The sequence below is a fragment of the Pongo pygmaeus genome, chromosome 8, assembly GCF_028885625.2.
Source record: "Pongo pygmaeus isolate AG05252 chromosome 8, NHGRI_mPonPyg2-v2.0_pri, whole genome shotgun sequence".
Lineage (NCBI taxonomy): Eukaryota > Metazoa > Chordata > Mammalia > Primates > Hominidae > Pongo > Pongo pygmaeus.
This window is the reverse complement of record NC_072381.2, coordinates 54,787,412-54,814,731: the sequence shown is the minus strand read 5'-3', so window position 1 is coordinate 54,814,731 and position 27,320 is coordinate 54,787,412. Positions and strand designations below refer to the sequence as shown.

General features: G+C 38.4%; 1 protein-coding gene across 7 annotated transcripts in view; it reads left to right on the top strand.

Annotated features, from left to right (window-relative positions):
• PARG (poly(ADP-ribose) glycohydrolase) overlaps positions 1-27,320 on the top strand; it is a 122,389-nt gene that overhangs the window by 1,110 nt on the left and 93,959 nt on the right. For 5 of the 7 annotated variants that reach the window (XM_054502996.2, XM_054502997.2, XM_054502998.2 and 2 more), the window contains exons 2-7: positions 5,756-5,822; positions 6,740-7,726; positions 8,619-8,806; positions 18,165-18,283; positions 18,412-18,495; positions 24,631-24,705. In XM_054502996.2, the coding sequence (XP_054358971.1) occupies positions 5,785-5,822; positions 6,740-7,726; positions 8,619-8,806; positions 18,165-18,283; positions 18,412-18,495; positions 24,631-24,705 (1,491 nt within the window). In that variant the 5' untranslated portion in view covers positions 5,756-5,784. Of the gene's footprint in view, positions 1-5,755; positions 5,823-6,739; positions 7,727-8,618; positions 8,807-18,160; positions 18,284-18,411; positions 18,496-24,630; positions 24,706-27,320 lie in introns of all 7 variants that reach the window. The other 2 variants (XM_063669875.1, XM_054502999.2) reach the window with 2 other exon arrangements.

Genomic DNA, 27,320 nt, shown 5'->3' with positions numbered 1-27,320 from the left:
TTATTCTGAGGACTTTAGAATGAGTAGGAGTTAGATGAAGAGGAAATAAGAAGTGTTTCAGCAGTGCAGTCGAGGCCGGGCGCGGTGGTTTATTCCTGTAATCCCTGCGCTTTGGGAGGCCGGGGCGGGTGGATCACCTGAGGTCAGGAGCTCAAGACCAGCCTTACCAATATGGTGAAACCCCGTCTCTACTAAAAATACAAAAAATTAGCCGAGCGTGGTGGCGGGCAACTGTAATCCCAGCTACTCGGGAAGCTGAGGCAGGTGAGGCAGGAGAATCGCTGGCATCCGGGAGGTGGAGGTTGCAGTGAGCGGAGAGGGCACCATTGCACTCCAGCCTGGGCAACAAGAGCGAAACTCCGCCTCAAACAAAACAAAACAAAACAAAAACAGGAGTGCAATTGATATATAGAGTGAACGCAAGAGAGTAGTGAGAGATGAGGCTGCAGGATGGTACAAAAAAGTCAGATCAAATTGGATATGTAGACATTGCTAAGGATTTTGAACTCTAAGGGCATTGATAAGCTACTCAAGGGTTTTTAGTAGGGGAGTGACTTGATTAGACTTATTCGTTGAAAAGTCTGTGTGGCTGGTGTGTGGAAAATAAAGAATGGATTGAAAAGGAACTCAAGTGGAGCATCAAGACTCAGTTAAGGAGTTAATCTAGGTTGGAAATAATTGTAGCTTAGGGCTGGATGCTGGCAATAGGGAAGGGGATGGATTCATGAAAGAATGAGATACTTGAGAAGAAATATTTCTGTGCTGGAGAAGTAGATTGGGGAGTTCGTGGCATAAACATTATAATGGATGCTATGGGCATAGATAACATAAACATGTAGACAAAGTAAAGGTGACCTAGGGCAGAAGCCTTAGGAATACCAAAGTTTAAGAGTAGACTGAAGAGAAGCAGCTGTAGAGGTGGGAGGAAAGCCTGGCTCGTGTTGTGTCAGACAAAGGAGAGCATTTCAAAAAGGATGCATTCGTTAACAGTCTAAGAGGCTGGGCAGAGCTCGGGCAGTTCTCTGGTGAAGAGTGTACACTTAGATGTCTTCAAACTTAGGGGCAGTACCAAGTAGAATTGCACTAGGCCTTGAAGGATGAGGAAGATTTGCTGTATAAATCAAGAGGAGAAAGAATTATACACGCAGAGGGAATAAGACATGCAAAAGTTGGTAAGACTGGAGCATAAGATGACAGAGGAGTGTCTGATGAGGCTGGGTGGCAGACAGGAGCTTATGAAGAAACTCAAATTCCATTTTAAGGAATTTCAACCTTATTCTGTGGTTAATGGAGAAACCTCTAAAAAGCTTTTAAGCGTGGGAATACCATTTGGTTAATATTTTAGAAAAGCGGCTTTTGGACTTTTCTAACTGCAACCCACAGCATAAATTTTATCCAGTACACAGAGTAAGAAATATATGTAACCTGGCAAATAAGCCATATTTATAACTGAAATAAATGTTTCATGAAATAATACTTAACCTTACTATGTGTGATGCATTCTTATATTGTCTGTGTTATTTCATTGAAAAATGACTGGTCATTTGTAGTTTGTGGAACACTGGATAGTCAAGACTGTAGACAGGGAGACTAGTTGCAAGAAACAAATGGCAGTTGTCTAGTAAGCGATGTGTTTAAAGGGTATAAGGAAGGGATGGATTTAAAATTTAGGATGTAGATTTCAGAGAACTTGGTATAGGGGAGAGGGAACTGAAGGTGAACTTCAGGTATATGTTCAGGTGTACTTCAGCTTCTGTGACTGGATAATTTGTGGTTTCATTAACCTTATTTGCATATAAAGGAGGAGGAGTTAGTTGCAAATAGGGGTGAGGGCCGTCAGTCCTCGCTGGTTGGATCTTAATTAAGATTTCTGCAGAAGAGGTACCAAATGAATACTTGGGGCTGTATTTCGCATGTTTAAATGTTTTCTGTATACCTGGCACAGGACACCAATTAACAGAATGTTCAAAGACTATATTTGTATCAAAAGCCCATTGTTTGAATTTTTGGGATTCCTTTAGGAACTTGGTATTTAAATTTTTATATATAATTATCTTAGGACAAGTAGGCGGAGTAGTGAAATGGATATTTATTCAGTATCTTTAAATTTTATATTATTTATCTTCCTGGGCATGTTTCTTGTATTGACTGAAATCGCTAATTTTGCTAGACATGCACCTGTAGTCCCAGCTACTTGGGATGCTAAGGCAAGAGGATCACTTGAGCCCGGGAGTTCCGGTCCAGCCTGAGCAACATAGTGAGACCCCACTTCTGAAAAAAAAAAAAAAAAAAAAAAGACATCTGCAAACCTGCATAGTGGCAGAACTGAGCATGTTAGTCACATTGTGATGACGCAGGTTTATCCAGATGTGTTGCTATAGACTTTTTGTGAAAGTGGAGTGTTCCTTTGACATGCAGGTGAATTTTATTGCATTTTGTGCCTTTTGGCTGTATCTATAGCTATTAATTGAATGACTTGCTGATTAAAATATACTGGTTACTGAATAATGTTGCTGATGAGAGTAAATGTAAATGGTATGAAGTCAAAGTTGGAGAATTACTGATCTCAGTGGAAAAAAAAAAGACTGGGTGGAAATGTCGGGAGATAACATATTGAGTGCTTTGTGAGGCTGAACACAATATTTTCTCTAATTTTTGCATTGTAATTGATCCACATAACCCTTAGAAGTAAGTGTTGTTTGCTTCATTTTCTGGGTGAGGAAATAAAGGCTTAATGAAGTGAAGCAACTTGACCAAGGTGGTACTAATAAGTGACTGAACAAAGATCTCAATCCAAGACTATCTGACTCTAGATCTTGTATCTTTTCGTCACTTCTTATTGCCACTCTTTTTGCCTTGCTGTGACTATTTCTAGTTAAAATTCCTAAGAAACCTGGAAAGCATCATTTTATGCTTACTTCAGGAGTAAGAGGGATAAAGCTCTGACACAGTCCTGTGATGTGCTGGGAAGGAAACCTTAGGAAGCCAGAAGCAGTGATATTGCAAAGAGCAGTAAGCAGTCCTTTCTCTGAGGCCCCAAGAAGGACTGATCAATGTTTTATTAGCAGAAGATACTGGTTCCTTACCTCTTGCTTTTCCTCCTTCATCCCTTCCTCAGGCTTCAGGAAGCCTGAAACTGGAGAGAGAACACATTCTCAGGGTCAGGGCTACAGGAGAGAGCTCTCTTCTTCTTTACCATCACTGGAACACTCCTGGTTTTTCATGAAATGATGTGTGCAGTCTTTAGGTTCTTTAGACTTATCACGGGAGTACATGCTTCGTGTGTGTTATAGGAACCTAGTCATTGCATCTTAACATTAATCCTTATATTTATGGAAAAAACATGTTTTAACTTCTAAACCAACTCAAAAAATGAATGTTTTGGCATATTACTGGTTTGTAATTTGAGGATTTTTTTTTTTTTTTGAGACGGAGTCTCACACTGTCGCCCGGGCTGGAGTGCAGTGGCGCGATCTCTGCTCACTGCAAGCTCCGCCTCCCGGGTTCACGCCATTCTCCTGCCTCAGCCTCCCGAGTAGCTGGGACTACAGGTGCCCGCCACCACGTCTGGCTAATTTTTTGTATCTTTAGTAGAGACGGGGTTTCACCGTGTTAGCCAGGATGGTCTCAATCTCCTGACCTTGTGATCTGCCTGCCTCGGCCTCCGAAAGTGTTGGGATTACAGGCGTAAGCCACTGCACCCGGCCCAATTTGAGGATTTTCTAAACTATACTTGCTGTATTTGATATAAAGAAAATAAATAGAGAATACAGAACTATAGAAAAAGTTTCAGAATCAAATGGTTTATCCTCTTACTCCCTCTGACTGAAGCTCATTTTTTCTCTGAAGCCTGATCTGCTGCAGAAATGCTAAATAAAATCGTGGAAGTAATGGTGTTTAACAATAAGAAATCACTATGCGTGATTACTTTTTTGTGATAGAAACTATTTTTGAGACACTAATCAAAGATTTTTACTAGCTGGATTATAAGTATTTTGTGGAAGGTAAAGATTATATAGCAATTGAATATTTTTCTGGTATAAAATTCTCCCCATCTGAAATGTATTTCTATTATGCCATTATTTCAGTGAAAAATAAACCATTGATTTTCGTATATTTGAGCCTGCATCTGTTTTGCTCCATATGGTGTTTGAGGAGAAGTAGGTAAATAAGAAAGATCCTGTGACTTAGGATGCTAAGATTCTTACATTGCAATTTAGTGAGTATCTCAAGTCTTAAACATTTGCAAATGTTTAAGATTTTATTTCTGATACTAAAATATGATGTACATTTAATCCCTATTCAGTATATTAAATTTTGACAGCATACTTATTTCTAATGATTATATAAAATGTGGCTTGTATTTATTTATATTGCATCTCCCTCTCCTGAGCTATCAATTCTACTTTTGCTACTGTCTGCTGGTGTGTTGGGAAGGAAACCTTAGGAAGCCAGAAGTAGTGATATGGTTTTCTATCTAGTTACTTCTTTGGCATCTCAAATTTAGTATAGGCAGAATCGACCTAATCGTATTTCTTCCCTAAACACAATTCTCTTGTATTCCATATTTCTACTTAAGGCTGTCATCCTTTTTCAAGTCTCTCAAGCTCAAAGCTTAAAGTCACTTTTAACTTCCCCTATTATTGTGAAGTCTGTAATGACTCTCCTCACTTTTACTACTCTCACAAGGACTAGTTTATGTTCTTGGCCAGTAACTGTTCAATCTAGTGGATCATCAAAATCACTTTTGGAAAAAAAAAAAATAGATTCCAGCTCCCCTCATGCCTTCATCCTTCTCGCATATAGATTCTGATTCAGTAGGACTGGGGTGTGGCTGGCTTCCTGATGATCCAGATAGTTTGGGAACCACTGACCTGGACTAGTAGCTTCCTCCCTAGTTTCTGGCAAAAAGCTCTTCCCTCTTGCCCCTCAGATTTATCCTCCAGGCTGTCATGCATGACTGTGAGCCTCCTAGATGAGAGGAATCATGTCTTTCAACATGTTTTTTGTACTTCTCTTTGTGGGTCATTCAAGATCCTATTGTATGGTATGATCCTGGCTGACTTTTCAACCATATTTTCTTTTGCTTTCTTTTTAAGTTCTTTATATTTCCCTGATATTGGTGCCTTTGCTTATAATTTTCTCTTTATATGACTGCATATTTACTTTTCAAGGCATAAGTCAACCCTTACCTTTTCCAAAGAAATCTTACCGATTATGCCCATGTTCTCCTGTTCACCGAAGTAATGTCTTTCTCAGAAATAACCTTACTTCCTTTATCAGGACCTCTTTTAATAATCATGATAATTAAGAATCAACATTTACTAAGCATAAACCAGATAATGCCCTAAACACTTTACATGAACTATTTTTACTTAAATTAAGCCTAATCTCATGAGAGATAGTTATTTTGCATGTTTACAAATGAGGGATCTGAGATACAGAGAAATGACCCCTCACAGAGTAACATAGGAAGCTAATGGGAGAATCAGGATTAGAATGCAGATGTTTTGATTCTATAGCCTATGCTTTTATCCATTAGGCCATACCAACTCTTTTAGGCACCAGTCATTTTCTACCCTGTGTCATATGTATTAACATTTATGTTCCTGTCTTACCCATATACTTGAGGGCAATACTTGAGTTATTAATCTTTTGTTTAACCTGTAGAACCTAGCATAGTTCCTTGCATGTACAATATGCTGTATATGTTTTCTATTTGAAGGAATGTATGAATATACTTTTTTTTTTATAGTTTTCAAACAAAAGACTATTACCAGTTGGATGGACACTAAAGGAATCAAGACAGCGGAATCAGAAAGGTATAGAAACATTCCTATATAGAGAAATGAATAATAATACATGGATATTTTATCTTGTTGCTTTAATATTTTCTCTCTTTGTTCATGCTTTTCTATTCTCCTTTATCTATGTTAATTCAAAATCAACTTATAAGTAATTTTTTAGAGAGTCCTGTGTGCCAGGGACTGTCCTGCATACTTGAGATACCGAGATGAGAGACGAATAGTCCGTGTCTTTTTTTTTTTTTTTTTTGAGATGGAGTCTCACTCTGTTGCCCATGCTGGAGTGCAGTGGCGTGATCTCGGCTAACTGCAAGCTCTGCCTCCTGGGTTCACGCTGTTCTCCTGCCTCAGCCTCCCAAGTAGCTGGGACTACAGGCGCCCACCACCACGCCTGGCTAATTTTTTGTATTTTTAGTAGAGATGGGGTTTCACCGGGTTAGCCAGGATGGTCTCGATCTCCTGACCTCGTAACCTGCCTGCCTCGACCTCCCAAAGTGCTGGGATTACAGGTGTGAGCCACCGTGCCCGGCCAGTCCGTGTCTTTAAGATACTTACAGTGTAGCAGTGGCCACAGACACAAAAACGCATAATTACTGCCTAGTGTGATAGATGCAATAGTAAAGGTATGAGCAAGGCACAGTGGTGGTTAGTGTGTAGAAGAAACAAGTGTTCAACTTTACCTTTGGTCCCTAAAGGAAGACTGCACAGAGAGGTGAGTGACATTTATGACTTGAAGGAAAGGCGGGTGTTTGCCAGATACACAGCTGCAGGGAGGGCATTAGGGGTCACATACAAAGACATGGAGTCACAGAAGACATGCTGTGTGCTCAGGTAACCACAGGGAGTTTAATTACTGCTGTGACACTGGGGGTATAATTGGATAAGTGACTCTTTTGTATTATAAGTTGTTTTTAGTTCTTTCTGTTCTCTTGTAGTTTGGATAGTAAAGAAAACAACAATACAAGAATAGAATCCATGATGAGTTCTGTACAGAAAGATAACTTTTACCAACATAATGTAGAAAAATTAGAAAATGTTTCTCAGCTAAGTCTTGATAAGTCACCCACTGAAAAGAGTACACAGTATTTGAACCAGCATCAGACTGCAGCAATGTGTAAGTGGCAAAATGAAGGGAAACACACGGAGCAGCTTTTGGAAAGTGAACCTCAAACAGTAACCCTGGTACCAGAGCAGTTTAGTAATGCTAACATTGATCGGTCACCTCAAAATGATGATCACAGTGACACAGATAGTGAAGAGAATAGAGACAATCAACAGTTTCTCACAACTGTAAAGCTTGCAAATGCAAAGCAGACTACAGAAGATGAACAGGCCAGAGAAGCCAAAAGCCACCAGAAGTGCAGCAAGTCTTGCCGTCCTGGGGAAGACTGTGCAAGTTGTCAGCAAGATGAGATAGACGCGGTGCCAGAGAGTCCATTGTCAGATGTTGGCTCTGAGGATGTTGGTACTGGACCAAAAAATGACAACAAATTGACTAGACAAGAAAGTTGCCTAGGAAATTCTCCTCCATTTGAGAAGGAAAGTGAACCTGAGTCACCGATGGATGTGGATAATTCTAAAAATAGTTGTCAAGACTCAGAAGCAGATGAGGAGACAAGTCCAGGTTTTGATGAACAAGAAGATGGTAGTTCCTCCCAAACAGCAAGTAAACCTTCAAGGTTCCAAGCAAGAGACGCTGACATTGAATTTAGAAAACGGTACTCTACTAAGGGAGGTGAAGTTAGATTACATTTCCAATTTGAAGGAGGAGACAGTCGCACTGGAATGAATGATTTAAATGCTAAACTACCTGGAAATATTTCTAGCCTGAATGTAGAATGCAGAAATTCTAAGCAACATGGAAAAAAGGATTCTAAAATCACAGATCATTTCATGAGACTGCCCAAAGCAGAGGACAGAAGGTAATTTTCTGTCAGGAGTATCTCTCCAATAGCGTAATATGCTTTATAGTTTTGTAAGGGAGTTTAACGAAGCTATGATTTCTAGTAAAGCAAAGAAATGATTTTGTTTCTTGTTAACTACTTATGCTAAATTTAAACCTAGACTCCAAAGTTTAAACTCTAAAAAGGCTAGAAACAGAAAACAAGAAATAAAATAAATATTAGAAATCAGATTTTTAGTTTCATGAGTTTCCTTTTGGTATTTATGGGAATTACTAGAACATGAAAATACTAGGTTGAGAGTAGCTACTGTTTCTTCAGCCAGACATTCTTCTAGACCATTGTATATTACACTTTTTTTTTTTTTTTACACTTTGTTTAATGCGGTGACAGGCAGACAGATGGTATTATACTCACTAAATGAGATAACTGAGATTTGGGTAAGAGAATTCGCTGGAATCATGTACCTTCTGAGTGGTAATGCTGGGATTTAAATCCAGGTGTGTCGTATTACAAAGCTTATATTTTGCCATTACCCCATATGGAATCTTAAATCCCATCCATGATTTCTGTGATTTGAGTTTCCTGAGATAGTGCAATCAGCATGCAATAGTGAGTTCACTTCATTGAAAATTACTGTGTAGATGATACTGTGAACCATGACTCATTTCTGTTTTGAGAAGGTGATTTACATGTGTTTGGAACTTTCTTCCACAGACTGTTGAAAATAAGCTCTTGAGTTTTATAAGCTTTATAGGTTTTTCTTTTGATTGTAAATATAAAACATAACGAAGTGAGTGACCAAGTATGGCGTACTTTAAACAATAACGTCTGGGTAAGTTTTGTGCTTGTGTATCTAAGGGAATTAAAATAGTAAATAATTTGTGACTAAATACATTTGTCTTGACCTTAGAAAAGAACAATGGGAAACCAAACATCAAAGAACAGAAAGGAAGATCCCTAAATACGTTCCGCCTCACCTTTCTCCAGATAAGAAGTGGCTTGGAACTCCCATTGAGGAGATGAGAAGAATGCCTCGGTGTGGGATCCGGCTGCCTCTCTTGAGACCATCTGCCAATCACACAGTAACTATTCGGGTAGGTAGCACCTCCTATCTATGATGAGAGAAGATTGGAAGTCCTCATTTATTGTGATATTTATTAAGTGAGAAACAGACCAAGGCTTAGAAAGTTCTTCTGTTTTCTGCATATATAAAATACTGAGAATTCTACAGAATGGAGCAATATAATGATAACTTACTTAATATAGAACTTAACAAATTAGCAATCATTAGCAATCATTATCAGCTGATGGTGAAGATTTTTTTTTTCAGTATTTTTAAGAAACCTCATTGGATTCTTTTTTTTTCTTTTTACTCAGTTGATAGTATTGTGTACTGACTGCAGAATCCTGCATTTGTCCCTAAATTTCAAAGTTACGTATGGTTTTGTGTCCTGAAATCGTTATCCAGTTGTGCCTTTTTTTTTTTTTTTTTGCAGGAGACCAGAGTTTTCTTATTACTCAAATCAGTCTCCTCGAGCATTCGGGAATCAGAGTTTTTAAGGATAATTTGGTGGGTTGGGGAAGGCCGGTGAGTCGAGAGTGCTGATTGGTTGGGTCAGAAGAAGAAATAATGGGAAGCTGAAGCTGTCCTCTTGTGCTGAGTCAGTTCCTGGGTGGGGACAAGATCAGATGAGCCAGTTTATCCATCTGGGTGGTGCCAGCTGATCCATGAAGTGCAGGGTCTGCAAAATATCCCAAGCACTGATCTTAGCAGTTTAGGGAGGGTCATAATCTTGTAGCCTCCAGCTGCATGACTCCTAAACCATAATTTCTAATCTTGTGGCTATTTTGTTAGTCCTACAATGGCAGTCTAGTCCCCAGGCAAGAAGGGGGTTTCTTTTGGGAAAGGGCTGTTACCATGTTTGTTTTAACATTATATTATAACATTATAACACCATTGTAACAAAACATAACCAAAGACTAACATTATGACATTATAACAAAAGACTATAACAAGGGCTATGGGAGTTACAGGCCAAGAACCTGGACAAAAACCAATGTGAATATCATAACACTACACTAACAGAAACAGTACATATTAAATAGTTAAACCTCCTTCCCTGCTTCCCCTAGTTCTTAGTAACCTCTTTTGTACTTTTTGTGTGTTCTTGCTTTTGAAAAACAACTTCATTGAGGTATATAAAAATTCACCCATTTTAAGTGCTCGATTTGGTGATATTGAGTCCATTTATTGAGCTATGTGACCATCACCATAATCCAGTTTTAGATTTCCATCACTTGCTGGGTAGTTTTAAACATTAATCTCATTTATTAGTCAGGTTTTATATAGATTTCACACGCAGTACTAAAAAAAATTGACATGATCCCTTTTAACATACAATTTAGTGTAGACGTGATTAACTATTTTGAAATTCAGAATTCTTTAGCATATTTAGAGGTGAGAGTAACATTGAGCAGAGTTATGGGGTTTGAGCTGAGTCTAAAAGATAAGCATAAATTTCTGAGGTGCAGTTAGTAAGATAGGAGACTTCCAGACAGATATATAAGATTTATAAGAAAAGGCTGTGTGGTTGAAAACTATCTGTTTTAGAAATGGAAAACATGCCTTTGCTGGAGTGTGGAATTTGGGTGGGGAATGAGGAAGAGACTTGAAAATTGGATTGGGTTCATATCACAGAGGGCTTCAAGTACCAGGAACCAGACTTAAGTCATGTCTGTGCAGACAGGATCTGTGCTGTAGCAAGATTAATCAGACAGCTGCATGTAAGGAAAACAGAAGTGAGGATACACTGGGAGCCGGGAGAGGTAATGTAAGAGCCCAGATAAGAGTTAAGTAAGGCAACAGTATGTACCGAATTGTGCCACATAGAGGTGCTTCAGGGGTTCTTTTGAAGTTTGATGCAAATTTCATTTCTAAATTATATTTTTAACAATGAAAAACTTGTTAAAAAAGAACTGCACAATCAAATTTGAAGATGCTTAATTCCATATTTGAACTAGCTGTTTTTGCCAAGATAACCCATTTTTGTGCAGACCATAGAGCCAAGGTTCCCTTGCTACGATTTATCTGAAGAGTTAGCTTAATATCAAAATAAACAGTTTGTAAAATGTTACCATTTGCAACTGTATAGATGCGTGAATCAGGATTTTCTTAATAATGTGTAAGAGAGATAAATGTAAACTAAATGGTAGATTGATGTAAGCTTTAACTCTCATCCCTAACTCCTAATTTCAAATTTTGTATTTAAAACTGTCTCATCATCACTTATTGATATTAGAGTAAGTAAGTAAAAGTTACTATAAAAACTGTATTTCTTTTTTTTTTTTTTTTTTTGATGGAGTTTTTTGCTCTTGCTGCCCAGGCTGGAGTGCAATAGCACGATCTCGGCTCATGGCAACCTCCACCTCCCGGGTTCAAGCAATTCTCCTGCCTCAGCCTCCCAAGTAGCTGGGATTACAGGCATGCGCCACCACACCTGGCTAATTTTGTATTTTTAGTAGAGACGGGGTTTCTCCATGTTCGTCAGGCTGATCTCAAACTCCCGACCTCAGGTGATCTGCCCACCTCGTTCTCCCAAAGTGCTGGGATTACAGGCGTGAGCCACTGCGCCCGGCCAAAAACTGTATTTCTAAAAATAGCTTTGGTGTGACTTTAAATGACTTTATGTCAAATTTCTTAGGGGAAAAAAGGGATTCTGCTATTTTAAAAAGCTTGAAAATCACTGAGATAATAATCATGGGGATAAAAAAGAAAATAGAAGGTTGCATTATTATGAGGTAAAATTGTTAGAATATGGTGAATTCCTAAATATGGGTGACAAATAAAAAGGAGTTGTTGATAATGCATGTAAAATTAAGGTTCTTAGTTTGGATTACTGAGATGATGTTAATGGTGAGGAACTGGAGAAAAGATGGACAGAGGGTGTTAAGTGATATTTTAGCTTTTTCTCCTCCTCCTCTCTCCCACCCTCCCACAAAGAAAACCCAAACCATCCTGTACCATCATTATTTAATCTCTATAGTTAGCGTTTCTTTCTTAGATACCCAGGACCCTTGAGTTTTTAAAATCTTCTATTTTATTACAACAGCAATGCAAGACTATTGTAAAAAATACGCAACTATTATATGAAAGCATGTAACTCAGAAAACCCATCTCTCAGTCTTATTCCCAGAGTTTAACAATTTGTTGTGTTTTCTTCTAGATTCTTATTCCTGAATATGATAATAAGATATAAATGTAATTAACAGTTACTTAATAGCGGTGTTTAGTTACATTACTAAGATTCCAGATGTTAATAGTTATAGAATTTGAAATAGTAAAATGAAAATTGGGCACGATAGCTCACACCTGTAATCCCAGCACTTTAGGACGCCAAGGCAGGAGGATTGCTTGAGGCCAGAAGTTCAAGACTAGCCTGGGCAACATAGGGAGAGCCCATCTGTACAAGAAGTTAAAAAATTAGCCAGGCATGGTGGCACATGCCTGTAGTCCTAGCTACTCATGAGGCCAAGGCAGAAGGATTACTTGAGCCCTGCAGTTTAGCCTGGATGACAGGGTAAGACCCTGTTTCTTAAAAATAAAATAAAACCAACATTTAGCTTTAGAAATGTAAGGCAATCTGAAATTGCATTTAGTGGTCGATTTCCAACAAACACATGCATACGTGCGTGCATGCAAACACAGAGCCACACACAAAGCATATTACATGTATGTTCCCCTTTTGTGAAGCTCAACTGGTACCTATGTTGTTTTATCAGATGATATGGAACATCCTTATAAAATCACCTTTGGGACGTTCTTATGAGGGTGAAAATACTTTCAGCATAACTGCTGATTCTGTCACATTTGACTTTTTTTTTTTTTTTTTTTTTTTTTTTTTGAGATGGAGTCTTGCTTTGTCACCCAGACTGGAGTGCAGTGGTGTGATCTCAGCTCACTGCAACCTCTGCCTCCCGGGTTCAGCTCACTGCAACCTCTGCCTCCCGGGTTCAAGCGATCCTCCTACCTCACCCTCCCAAGTAGCTGGGACTACAGGTGCATACCACCAACCTTGGCTGATGTTTGCATTTTTAATAGAGACGGGGTTTTGCCATGTTGGGTAGGCTGGTCTTAAACTCCTGACCTCAGGTGATCACCCGCCTGGGCCTCCCAATGTGCTGGGATTACAGGTGGGAGCCACTGTTCCTGGCCTTCTTTTTTTTCTTTTTTTTTTTTTTTAAAGAGACAGGATCTCACTCTGTCACCCAGGCTGGATTGCAGTAGCAGTGGTGTGTGATCTTGGCTCACTGCATCCTCCAACTCTTGGGTTCAAGCAATCCTCCCACCTCAGCCTTCTGAGTAGCTGGGGTTACAGGCATGTGCCGCCACACCTGCTAATTTTCTAAATTTGTAGCTATGTTGGCCCAGGCTGATTTTGAACTCCGGGCCTCAAGTGATCCTCCAGCCTCAACCTCCCAAAGTGTTGAGATTGCAGGCGTGAGCAACTGCGCCTGGCCACATTTGACTCTATAGACATTTCTTTTCTCCTTGGAATATACTCATCCTTTGGCTCCGTGACACAATATAATCCTAAATTTCTTTCTTCCTCCTTAGCCAATTCTTATTTTCCTTTTAGGCTGTTCTTCTGTATGTGACAAGTTAAGTGTTGTTGGAGTTCCTCAAGCCTTTTTCATAGGTCCTTTTTTCTTCTCTCTCTCTCTGATTGGTCTCACCCACCCTTGTGGTTTTAGTGATCACCTATATAGATGACTCACAGGTTTATTTTTATTTATTTATTTATGTATTTATTTATTTATTTATTTTGAGGCAGAGTCTTGTTCTGTCGCCAGGCTGGAGTGCAGTGGCACGATCGATCTCAGCTCACTGCAACCTCTGCCTCCCGGGTTCAAGCAATTCGCCTGCCTCAGCCTCCTGAGTAGCTGGGACTACCGACAAGCGCCACGATGCCTAACTAATTTTTGTATTTTTAGTAGAGATGAGGTTTCACCATGTTGGCCAGGATGGTCTCGATCTCTTAACCTTGTGATCTGCCCTCCTCAACCTCCCAAAGTGCTGGGATTACAGGCCTGAGCCACCACCCCTGGCCCAGGTTTATTTTTCTTAAGTTGCAGTGTTACTAAACTGAACCTGAATACACTCACCCAGTGCAGTAAAGCCAAACACCGACACTGACGTCTGTAGCAAGAGAAGTAGGGGTGTTTGTTTGCAGGGCACCAAGCAAGTAGAATAGGATAGCTATTGCTTAAAACCTGACCTCCTCCATGGCTTACAAGCAAGATTTTTTAAAGGTAGAGATATATTCTAGGAAAGCAGAAGTTATTGGCAAAATCGTATATCAATATGTGGGGGTTATATATTGGTTTGGTTCCAAAAGGCAGGATATCTTGAAGTGGGGTTGCAGGATTCAGAGATTCTTTGATTTGCGATTGGTTAAGGAAGCAAGGCTTTGTCTAGAAACTTGGGATCATCAGAAAGGAATGTTAAGGTTTGGCATGTGGGTGTCACTGTCTCCAGGCCCCTCAGGAAGAAATTTAGAACGAAGAACGTCAGTCAGAGTTCAGTCTTCAGTTCCCCCTTATGTGATGATGGTGGTTGGCATTTTCCATTTGGCGGGGGTCTGAGTTTCTGAAAAAGAACTCAGGGACCTGTGTCAAGATGTTATCTTTATTTTCTATAGGGAGCAACACATCTTGTGGCTCTGACTTCCATGAGTGGCTATTGGTTTAAGCTGTTATTACCTCCTTGCTTATCTGGTGGCTCATTTACTTCTCAAGCCTAGCTAGGTGCCTGGAATTTCCCTTGAAGATTTCGGATATGATGAGGTTTCTCTTCAAATAACCTGATCAGTCTTTTATTCTTTAATTCATAGTGCCCCCTTCCTTTTTTCCTTTTTCTCCTTTTTTCCTTTTTGCCTTTGTTAGATGCCCAGGCATGTCACAGTACCAAGCGTTATCAATACCAACTCACATTCCTTTCCTTATTTGGAAAGAGAACTAACTTTCTAGCTTATTACAGACATGTCTTCCCCTTTCCTCTCCGCTTTCTTTCACATGCCCATCTTATCTAAAAAAATCAAATGTTTAGCTAACCGGAATTAGTTTAGATTGTACGACCCGACCCCAGCCAGTGGGGAAAGGGTACAGGGGCAGGGCTTGCGTCAGGAATAAAGGCTCTTGTGCCCCTTTGTTCAGGTGTGCTCTCATGGCGACTGGCCAAGGAGGCACTCCTCTGTGCAGAAGTAAAATTGCTTTGCTAAGAATCCTTTGTTCGAGTGTTCAATTTCCTTAGGATTTTGAGCGTTATTCCTAACAAAGGGATTCGAGATTTTCCTTGCTTGAGTGCACTCCTGGCAGGCCCCTAAGAGGGCTCCCTGCTCTGTCTCAGCAGATGTTTTTATGAAGCTGCCTGTTTGACAGTCTTCTTTCCATAGTTGTTCCCTTTTTAAGGAATGTTGGTGAATAGAGTCAAACTCTGTAAAATATTTAAAGAAATTTATTCTGAGCTAAATATGAGTGACCAATGGCCTGTGACACAGCCCCAGGAGATCCTGAGTACATGTGCCCAAGGTGGTCAGGCTACAGGTTGGTTTTATATGTATTAGAGAGGTATAAGATGTCAATCAATACATGTAAGATGCATATTGATTTGGTCCAGCAGGCAGGACAACTCGAAAGGGGCTTCCAGGTCATAGATTCTCTGCTTGGCAATTGGTTAAGAGAGTTATTATCTAAAGACCTGAAATCAATAGAAAGGAATGTTTGGGTTAAGAAGGGTTTTTAAAGACCAAGGTTTTATCATGCAGATGATGCTTGTAGGTAACAGGCTTCAGAGCTCTTAACAGATGCTTCATTACTTCTCTCCTGGACTGGATCAGGGAAGACCCGGAAAGGGAAGGGGGTTCTCTACAGCAGCAGTCCCCAGCTTTTTGGCACCGGGCACCAGTTTTATGGAAGACCATTTTTCCATGGGTTGGGGGATGGTTTCAGAATGAAACTGTTCCACCTCAGATCATCAGGCGTTAGTTAGATTCTCATAAGGAGTGTGCAACTTAGATCCCTCACATGCGCAGTTCATAATAGGGTTCTTGCTCTTATGAGAATCTGATGTTGCCACTGACCTGACAGGAGGCAGAGCTCAGCCTTGCTCACCTCCTGCTATGCGGCCTGGTTCCTAACAGGCCATAGACCCTTAGTCCATGCCTGTCTGCATTCCCAGAGGTTGGGGACCCTTGCTCTACAGAATGTAGATTTTACCCATAAGAGACAGTTTAGCAGGGCCATTTCAAAATATTTCAGATAAATATATTTTGGAGTAAAATACTTCCATTTCTTTCAGAGCTTGGTATCTGTCATGTTGGTATCTTAATTGCTATAAAGAGTCTGCCTTGTCAGTCTTAAGGTACCTGTTTTAATGTTAATGCTGGTCAGTCATGTCTAAATTTCAAAGGGAGGAAGGTATAATGAAGCATGTCCAACCACCTGTTCCCATCGTGGCCTGAACTAGTGTTTTGGGTTTGCTTTAGAATGCCCTTGGCTGAGGGAGGGGCCCATTCAGTTGGTTGGGGGGGCTTAGAATTTTATTTTTGTTTCACCCTTTTCCTTGTTAATTTTTTAGCCTTTAGAATTAAGCTCAGTTGCCACTTCCTCAAGGAAGCCTTACCTAAGTTTACCAGATAAACTAAATCTGAGCTGGTCTCGTAACACAGTGTTCCTCGTATTCATAACATATTACAAGTGAAATTATATATTTATGTGATTATGCTCTGCAGTGAAGTACTCATACATACTACCACATGGATTAATCTTGAAAACATTATGCTAAGTGAAAAAGGCCAGACACAAAAGGCCACATATTATATGGTTTCTTTTATATGAAATATCTAGAATAGGCATAATGTTAAACTTTAAATCATAATCTCTTTCTCTTACCAGTGGCAAATCTATATGGGTCTGCAGCAATGTTAATACTCCTCCTTAGAAGAAAGGATTTGACTGTGGGGCATAAGGCAGAATGAGAGACCAAGGCAAGTTTTAGAGCAGGAGTGAAAGTTCATTAAAAAGCTTTAGAGCAGGAATGAAGGAAGTAAAGTACACTTGGAAGAGGGCCAAGCAGGCAACTTGAGAGATCAAGTACATAGTTTGACCTTTGACTTGAGGTTTTATATGTTGGCATGCTTCCAGGGGGTTGTGTCCCCTTCTCCCATGATTCTTCCCTTGAGATGGGCTGTCTGCATGCGCAGTGTGATTACTGGAGTTATACACATGCTTGCTTGAGGTATTCTTCCCTTACCAGTGGAGTGTTCTTATAAGGTCATATATCAGTTAAACTTTGCCATTTTGCTTCCTAATACACATGCTGGAGCTGACTTGCCCAACTCCTAAGATCTTAACAGGAAGCTGCTGATCACCAATTTCAGATTTTTCTGTTAGGTGACTCCTTTCCCTGGCGCCGGCTGCTTCCAGTTATTTTAGAGAGGCAGTTTCACAACTGCCTGTGCATCACTTGAGGGTTGTCTGACATTCCTGGTAGTGGTAGGGGCCCTGTCCTGCCCTGCTCATGTCTGACTGGCTACCTACTGTACCACTTCCTCAAACATTTACTTAATAGTTATTATAGTAGCATATGTGTGTATATATATATTTGCATGTATATGCATACACATGTACACATGCCAGGTTCTATCTTACATATTCAGAATACAAAGTTAATATGGTTATTTTCAGGAAGTTTGGGATCTAATGAGGGAGAGGAAAACAAGTGTGCTCTAGCATGATAGTAATCTAACAAAACAAGATAAATAGCTGCCTACTTTGAAGTTTCTAAAGACTTCATAAAGATAATGAAAATTTGGCAGATCTATGAAGGTGACGATAGAGATTTAACCAGATACAGCGGGGGAGGTGGCAATTGGTAGTAGTGGTATTAAAAAGAGAGGCCACAGTAGTATGTATACAGGCATATAAATATGAAAATGAATTTGCTATGTTTAAGGAATTTTAAGTGTTGTTTAAGACTTGTTTGGAATGAATGGTGTTTTGATAAGAAAGTATATGAAAACCGGGATGACATTTAGAATCAGAGTATAGGCTAATTAGCATTAGAAGCCTGGGAGTTCTTTAGAAAGGGTTTTATGGGGGCTGGATGTGTCTAGCAACAGCTGGAGTTAGGGAGAAGGATAGGAAACACTTAGTAAAAGCTGAGGCAAGGAAGGATTCCTAGGGGATATGGAGCTAGAATATATACTGTATCTGGTGACTTGGAACCTGGTTGAATGGAGGTGAGGAATGGGAAGAACTGAAGGGTTCTTTGGTGATTTCTTGCCTGGGAGCTGGTCTCTATTTTATAGCATTTGCTTTGGTTACTTTGTTTTATTTTATAGAAGATACATTTTGTTTTTATGCACTGACAATTTTGTTTACCCTCAATTTCAGGTAGATCTTTTGCGAGCAGGAGAAGTTCCTAAACCTTTTCCAACACATTATAAAGATTTGTGGGATAACAAGCATGTTAAAATGCCTTGTTCAGAACAAAATTTGTACCCAGTAGAAGATGAGGTAAGAACAAAACCGAGATTCTTTTAGTCTCTGAAAAATGGTTTGGTACTTGCTTGTTTGACCTTTGATTCTGTGATGCAAAAGAACTTAGAATAGCTTCCTCATATGTTTTTCTTTTTTTCCAAAAGAATGGTGAGCGAACTGCGGGGAGCCGGTGGGAGCTCATTCAGACTGCACTTCTCAACAAATTTACACGACCCCAAAACTTGAAGGTATGTTGTTTTTTTTTTACCATTCTTGCCTCTTTATGGGCCCTGTGTCTCCTCTTTCAAAGACTTTTTGGTCTTAATAGACTCAGGTAGCAACATTCTTTAGATGCAAAGTGCTTGCTTCCTGGCACTAAGGAAGGCTCCTTAGAGACATTCTACTAGGAAATGAGAAGAACTGAGAGTTGCAAATGCCTTGCCTGGAGCCACAAAGAATAATTTGGAGAACTAGGAATAATACCTCTGTTTCTTGATTCCCCATCCAATTTCCTTCAGTTCAAGCGTCTCTTTTATTTTTTTGTTTTAAAATTATCATGTTTCTGAAATATCTTTAAAGGCAAATCAGGAAAGAATTATGACTTCAGCAATATTTGCCCAAAAGGAAGCTGAGTTTCCCAATGATTAAAGTATACGTTAAGCATTCTGGTTTTTATTGCCATTAATATAGCTCCTAGCAGTTTAATAATTTATTAATCTTATATTTTGGCAATAATTTATTTTTGATATATTTATATTTCATTTATGACTGCAAGGGTAACTAGTAGATTGTTTTTCTAATATCTAAAATATGAGTGAGTGTGTGTGTGTATATATATATATATTTATATTTGGGGGGCACTATAGCCATGAAAACTTTTAATGTATTTATAAATATAAACAGTGACATAATTTTTTATACTTCTATGAAAATGAGTTTTATTTTCTTTCAGAGACTTAATTTGTTGTGCATAGTTTCTCAGCTTTCTTAATATTTTCTACTGATACTTGCAAGTTATTGTTAAACTTTCTATACCTTTCTGTAGCTCCTGTTTTTTTTCGTTACATGGAAAACATTGATATGTTATACCATAATGTATTTTGAAGACTTTATTCCTTGGGGACAGTGTTTCTCAATCTTCTAATGGGCTGTTTTTTAAAAAAAAGAAAAAAAAAGAGGACTGTTTATTTTTATTTTCTTTTTTACAGTACAAATTGATTTATTTAAAACAGTTACAAAAAAACACAACAAAATAGAGATTATCATTAGAATTATTAATGGTTTGTTAAAAATCAGGTAGGATTATGGGGTAAGAAATGGTATTAGGTGGGGGGAGCACCTGACTAGTTCTAAGGCTTTAGATACAGTGCAGTCGATTATGTATTAATTCAGCCATTACATGCTGGGGATAGTAGATGGGGGATCAATAATTTATCTACGGGGAACTCCTACACAGATACATGAAGACCTCCCCAGTGCCATCCTTTTCCACTCCTTAGGACCCTAAAGCCACCTGGGTGACAACATTTCCGTCCTTCTTTCTCCACCCCATTCCCTATCCATATATTCTTCCCACACCTGAGGTGCTGTGCAAGCTGAAAGCAGTCTGCTCTCTGCAGCTGGAACATATACTGTTTTGGCTACAGGGATCCTGTGTGACTAAGAAGGTTTTAGGGGCAGCCTTATTTTAATATTTCAGGTTAGCCATGAGTACAGTCAGTCCCTTCCCTAACACAATTTAGATTATCTTGAATGCAAGTATCAAGTGAGGGATCAACCCTGCCTTCAGCAATACCAACAATACACTAACCACTCAGGCTCACAACTACAAAAAGCAAACTCTTTAAATGGAAACAATCTCAAGTTCTGCTAGAGTTTGCTTAGTTTTAGTATAATATTAATTATGTGTATGCAAACATAAAACTAAATATAAACTCCATATATATATATATATATATATTTTTTTTTTTAATTCGAGGCTGGGTCTTGCTCCATCACCTAGGGTGGAGTGCAGTGGCGTGATCACAGCTCACTGCAACCTCTGTTTCCCAGACTCAAGCGATCTTCATCTCAGCCTCCTGAGTAGCGGGGACTACAGGTGTATGCCACCATGCCCAGACTAATTTTGTTTATTTTATTTTTTTGTAGAGACAGGGTTTCTCTGTGTTCCCTAGGCTGGTGTCCAACTCCTGGGCTCAAGTGATCCACCTGGCCTTGGCTTCCCAAGGTGCTGGCTGGGATTATAGGCATGAGTCACTGCTCCCAGCTAACTCCTTATACCTGTAGTGCTTATACAGCTATATCAGTTTGATTTTTTTTTTTTAATTTCAGGTATAATGAACCATCATTTGATTTGTATTATTATCACAGTGAAAACAATTTGTAGTCATTATTCCTTTTTTTGCACAGAGATTTTCAAACCGCTGATCCAAACCCCAAAATAGTATGCTGAGAAATTCTTTAAAATACTACATAAAGAAGAAATTATTTTGCAATTATTACTTTTCCTACTAATCATGAACAGTTGATGGATGTTGGTGGATACAAAGATGGGATCCTTATACAGAACATCAGATCGCAGTGGCGCGATCTCCGCTCACTGCAACCTACACCTCCTTGGCTCAAGCGATTCTTGTGCCTTAGCCTCCTGAGTAGCTGGAAAAAATCTCAAGTTCTGCTAGAGTTTACTTAGTTTTAGTATAATGTTACAGGCATGTGCCACAGGTGCATGCCACCACACTGGGCTAATTTTTTATATTTTTTGGCTGAGACACTGGGTCTTGCCATGTTACCATGCTGGTCTCAAACTCCTGAGCTCAAGTGATCCACCTGCCTTGGCCTCCCAAAATACTGGGATTACAGGCATGTAATTACCACATCTGAATGAAGGTTCGTTAGAATGTAACATACCTGTACTGTGGTGTATAGTAGGACAGCTCAATCTTTTCACTATTTTTGTCTATTAATAGTACCAGCCTTCATTCGTACAGCGTGTTGCTATTTGGCCGTTATTTTTTAAAAACAAAATTATAAACTCATATAGAAGCAGGCTGCCCAGGAATACTACCTGGAGTCCATTTGAAGAACACTATCTTAGGTTCTTTATTTTTATTCTTCTAAACAGAGGCTGTTTTTAAGAATTTTTATATTTCTTCAACTGCAAATAGAATAATTATAGTGAGGCCAGGTGTGGTGGCGCGAGCCTGTAATCCCAGCACTTTGGGAGGCCAAGGCAGACGGATCGCCAGAGGTCAGGAGTTTGAGACCATCCTGGCCAACATGGTGAAACCTCATCTCTACTAAAAATAAAAAAACTAGCCGGGCATGGTGGCGGGTGCCTGTAATCCCTGCTACTCAGGAGGCTGAGACAGGAGAATCACTTGAACCCAGGAGGCAGAGGTTGCAGTGAGCCGAGATCATGCCACTGCACTCCAGCCTGGGCAACAAAGAGTGAAACTCCATCTTTGAAAAAAAAAAAAGGATAACTATAGTGTTTTAACTTACACAGTCTGCTTACCTCTCTAGCAATTCCTTAGTGCACCATGATTATTTCAGGAAGGGGTAATTGCTTTAATCTGAATTTCCTTTTTGCGTTTCTCTTATGGTAGATTCAATAGAACAGAGTAATCCATCGAGATATTTTTCTATCTGCTTATGGTAATTGTTTCCTTTGCTGAAAGAATGCTTTGAGAGAGGAAGAGGGAAACATTAAATCCCTCTGATTGAATATAATGATCTTTTTGCTGTTCATATACCATTTGATGTTGGATTTAGAGGGATTAGAGACATTCAGAATTTTAAAAAGTAATAGTGTCCTCAAAAGTTGATTTACACAGTAGTACTTATATAAATAATGTGTGTGATAATTTGTACAGAAAGAATTTTTTGTGCTTATTGTGAATTATGAACTAAAAAGAACTTACTCAGTAGTTGATAACTCAAGAGTACAGAGTAGTATCCAGTTTTTCTAATGACAGGCAACCTATGGTGGTCTACTTCTGAGACTTGAAGACTGAAGTAAAAATAAATACGAGCTAGAGCTTAATGCTAATTATAAAACACTAAAATAATTAGAGAATTACAGTGAAGAATTAGAATGCAATTGCTACTTAAAATTTTTTTCCTTACCAACTTTGAGGAATAATAACATATGGATAAGAAAGTTTATCCTTTTAAAGTGTGTCATTTGATGAGTTTTGACATTTACACATACCCATGAAGCTCCCATTGTAATCAAGGTACAGAATGTTTGTATCATCCCCAAAGATTCCTCTCCCCACTTTGCAGTCCATTCCACTTTCTGCTGTGGCCCCAGACAACTACTAATCTGTTCTTTTTCACTATAGTTTACATTCTGCATGAATTGAATCATAGTGGGTATGTCTGGCTTCATTCACTCAAAATGAAGATAATTTTGAGATTCATCCATGTTGTTCAATATATTGATGGTTTGCTCCAGTATATGCATTGTTTATTCATTCACCTATTGATACACATTTCTATTTAATACTTTATGAAGTTCTGAAATTAGATACCAGTGATTGGAAAAAAAAAATCCTTAAAATCTTTTTATTTTTTTTTTTTCTGAGACAGTATCTTGCTCTGTCACCCAGGCTGGAGTGCAGTGGTGCAATCTCGGCTCACTGCAGCCTCAACCTCCTTTGCTCAAGCGATCCTCCCATCTCAGCACCCCCATGTAGCTGAGACTACAGGCACGCACCACCATGCCTGGTTAATTTTTGTATTTTTTTCTAGGGGTCTTGTCATGTTGCCCAGGCTAGTCTCGAACTCCTGGACTCAAGCGATTCACCTGCCTCGGCCTCCCAGAGTGTGCTATGATTACAGGCGTGAGCCACCGTGCAGGCCAAAATCTCTTAATTATTTTTTCTTTTTTTTTGAGACGAAGTCTCGCTCTGTCACCCACGCTGGAGTGCAGTGGCACGACCTCGGCTCACTGCAACATCTGACTCCCTGGTTCAAGTGAGTCTCCTGCCTCAGCCTCCCGAGTAGCTGGGATTACAAGCATATGCCACCACACCCAGCTAATTTTTGTATTTTTATTAGAGCCATGGTTTCACCATGTTGGCCAGGATGGTCTCGATCTCCTGACATTGTGATCTGCCCGCCTCAGCCTCCCAAAGTGCTGGGATTACAGGCGCGAGCCACTGCGTCCAGCCTAAAATCTCTTAATTCTTAATAGAAAATGTTATGTGTGGCTTGTGAGCGAAAAATAAAGACTCTTTCTTGCTATCTTATTTTACGGATGATTTTTCTTTTTCTTTTATCTTCTCTTCTCTTCTCTTTTCTTAAGGAACTTGGATGTCCCCTGATTCCAAGTGAATAAGACTCATTTTGTTGGCTCATCTTTTAACCTAGATACTTAGTATGGCATGAAGTACTATTCAGGAAGCTTTGACAGAGTATTAATTTTTTAAAAACTTATTCAATGATAATGAAATTTGGAAGATTTATAGTAATAATCTAACAGTGGTTTTCAGACCTGTGTGCCTCAGTAAAAAAAATTTTGAGTGTTTATTACCAATATAAATAGTCATTTATAAATTCTACATATCTATTACTTTATTAATGTAATATGTACAGTATAAAATAAAACCAAAGTGGATATTTAAAAGGATGAGATAAAAGGTAATTATAAATAAATAGTTGTTTCTGCACATCTAGTGGATTGTCTTATGCATACCTGACTCTGGAAACTGGATGTATAGTATTGCCTATTCAAACAGTTAAAAGCTACACCAGTAGATGGCATAATATTTTGACTTTTCATTCTATGTAAATGTGTAATTTATGTGAACTGCTGGAGGAAGATAATAATTTATATATATTGTATAAAAATACTTTATAGTAAAGGAAAAAAGACAGTTTTTAAATACTTTTTTCCTAATCTCCTCGTCCCCATGAAATTTTTATTTCTTATTTTTTACAAAAAAATTTATACCTCCACCCTATTAACTGACCCATGAAATTTTCATACTACAAATCTGCTATGTATCTCTGTGTATATATAATGTGACGCTTTCAAGGACCACCAACAATTGTGATATCTAAGTTTATTTTTTATCCCTCAAGATCCAGTTTTTGTCTATTTGGAGTATATCACCTTATTTAGAATGCATGCTTTAGGGTGTAATTGTGTTTTTTCGCCTATTACTTGACCTTTCTAATCTCATTTTTTTAAGTGAATAATAAATTAGTATTCATTCTGTTTGTCTGTAGCTACTGATGTCCATATCAGTAGCAGGGGGAGGTAGTAGGAAGCTTGTCTAATATGAAATGTACTGGAGGTAATTCATAAGAGACAGGCTCTTCATAGGTCATTCACTTGGCCATACCATGACGTTTTGTTTCTGCATTTTCCACAGGATGCTATTCTGAAATACAATGTGGCATATTCTAAGAAATGGGACTTTACAGCTTTGATCGATTTCTGGGATAAGGTAAAAGTATCCTTATTTCTTTATGAAAATATTATTGACAACTCAATAAGAAGGTTTGAGAAGAATACCCATAATTCTGCCACACTAAGATAATTATCATCTTTTAGTTTTATAAATTTGCTGTTATTTTATATGTATGTTTTAGGTAAATACAATTAGGAGTTAATATTGAATTTTGTTTTAGTCTCTTAGAATACACATTTTCTGTTATATTTTCATACCATTATCAGCATTATCAAGGAATGTATAATAGTCCATGATTAGATTTTGAGAATATAATGGTTCTTATATTCTCAAACATACAGGTTGCATCCAGTTTTACCTTCAGTTACATTGTGGCAACATCATTATATATGTATATATATTTTCCCATATTTGATATTGTTTGTTTAGGTGATTTCCAGAAATTAGATGACTAAGTCAAAGGGCACAAAACATTTGTTTAAAAATCTTTTAAAAACTTTTGCCATAAAATCATTTTTCCACAGATTAATTGTAGCAATTTACTATGCTGCCAGTAGTGGATAGGAATATCACTTTCATAGTACCATTAGCAGAGACAGTCTTTTCATTTGTCTATTGGCCATTTGTATATCTTCTTTGGAGAAATATCTATTCAAATTTTTTGTCTTTATTATTGAATTTTAGGCATTCTTTATATATTTTAGATGCAGGTTCCTTACCAGATATATGACTTGCAAATATTTTCTCCCATTTTGTGTTTTTTTTTTTCTTTTTCTTGATGGTACACTTTGAAGCTCAAAAATTTTTAATTTTGACAAAGTCAGTTTATCATTTTTTTTTCTTCTGTTTTTGGGATCATATTTAAGAAGCTAATCTAAGATCATGAAGATTTATGTTTCTTCTAAGAATTTTATAGCTTTAGCTCTTACACTATGACCATTACCCATTTTGTGTTAATTTTTGTATATGATGTAAATTAGAGGTCCAATTTTATTATTTTCCGTGTGAATATCCATTTTGAGTTAATTTTCATATGTGGTGTAAGGTAGGAGTTCAACTTCGTTATTTTGCATGTGGATAACAAGTTGTCCCAGCACCATTTGTTGAAAAGACTCTTCTATCCCCTGTTGAATTGTCTTGGCACCTTTTCAAAACCAGTTGATGTAAGGATTGTTTCTGGCCTCTTAGTTCTACGACACTGATCTATATGTCTATCCTTGTGCCAGTACCACACAGTCTTGGTTCCATAGCTTTGTGGTAAGTTTTAAAATCAGGAGGTGTGTGTCCTGTAACTTTGGTCTTTTTCAAATTTGTTTTGGCTATTTTTGGATTCTTTGCATTTCACTCTGAATTTTAGGATTAATTTGTTACTTTCTGCAAAAAACCTAGGTGCTAAGGGCAGTTCTTACATCATGTTAATAGAATCCAAACTAATTCTGCATTTTGAGGTAGTGCCAGTAATTTCAGGATTATCTCATTGAGCTTTTGACCCATATGGCTTTTACAAGGCAGACATAAATAATGGAAGCCTTATCCTTGTGTCTGGAAATTGGATATCTCAGATATCCTTGAATCTAAATGTCTTTCACTGTAACAGCAATGTAATATCTGATGCGATGAAAAGTAGATCAAACTGATATAATCGTTATCCTTGTCACTTAAGTTATCAGGACATAACATTTGTATTGTAACTTTCTGGGCTTAAATTGGATATGGTGGTTAATTGGGGTAAGAAATAATGTATAATTTGATACCTTGAGATGGCAGTAAAACATGCCATTGGTTACAATACCTCTGTCACCTTGCTATGAAGTAGTCATTTTTTTCTCTCTTCTTAATCAGAATACTCAGACACGACCTTGTTTCCCCTTTATCTGGTGACCTTGCCCAGAAGCATGCCTGAAACGGGTAATATATAGCAAGTTTTGGTGTGTTTAGTGTAGATCATAAATATGAGATGATTACTCAGGTGCTGATGATAGTTTTACAGTTCTTTAGAGAGAAGAGTCCTTGAGTCCTTGCGTTTTCGACCTTCTGAGATTTATTTATTTATTTATTTATTTATTTATGAAATGGAGTCTCACTCTGTCACCCAGGCTGGAGTGCAGCGGCACAATCTCAGCTCACTGCAATTTCTGCCTCGTGGGTTCAAGCGATTCTCTTGCCTCAGCCTTCCAAGTAGCTGGGATTACAGGTGCCCGCCACGTTGCCTGGCTAATTTTTGTATTTTTAGTAGAGATGGGGTTTTGCCATGTTGGCCAGGCTGGTCCCAAATTCCTGACCTTAAGTGATCCACCCAGCTCGGCCTCCCAAACTGCTGGGATTACAGGTGTGAGCCACCACCCTCAACCAGACCTTCTGATTTGTATTTACTTTGTAAACATATGGAGGGTTGGAGAAGTCCCCACAACTACACTAAGTATTCATTTCTTGTTGTATTCTTTAAGTCTTTGCCCATATGTGTGATGTCTTATAGCTAGATATAAATGTATGTTTAAAATTTATGCTGTATTATAAAATCTTCTGTGTTATATAACTTTATAATGTTTAGCCTTAATGGTTGCAATAATATTCCATCAAATTGATAAATTGTCTGCTCATCCATTCCTGTGTTTGTTGGAGATTTGAGGAAATTTGTGTAAAGCCTATCT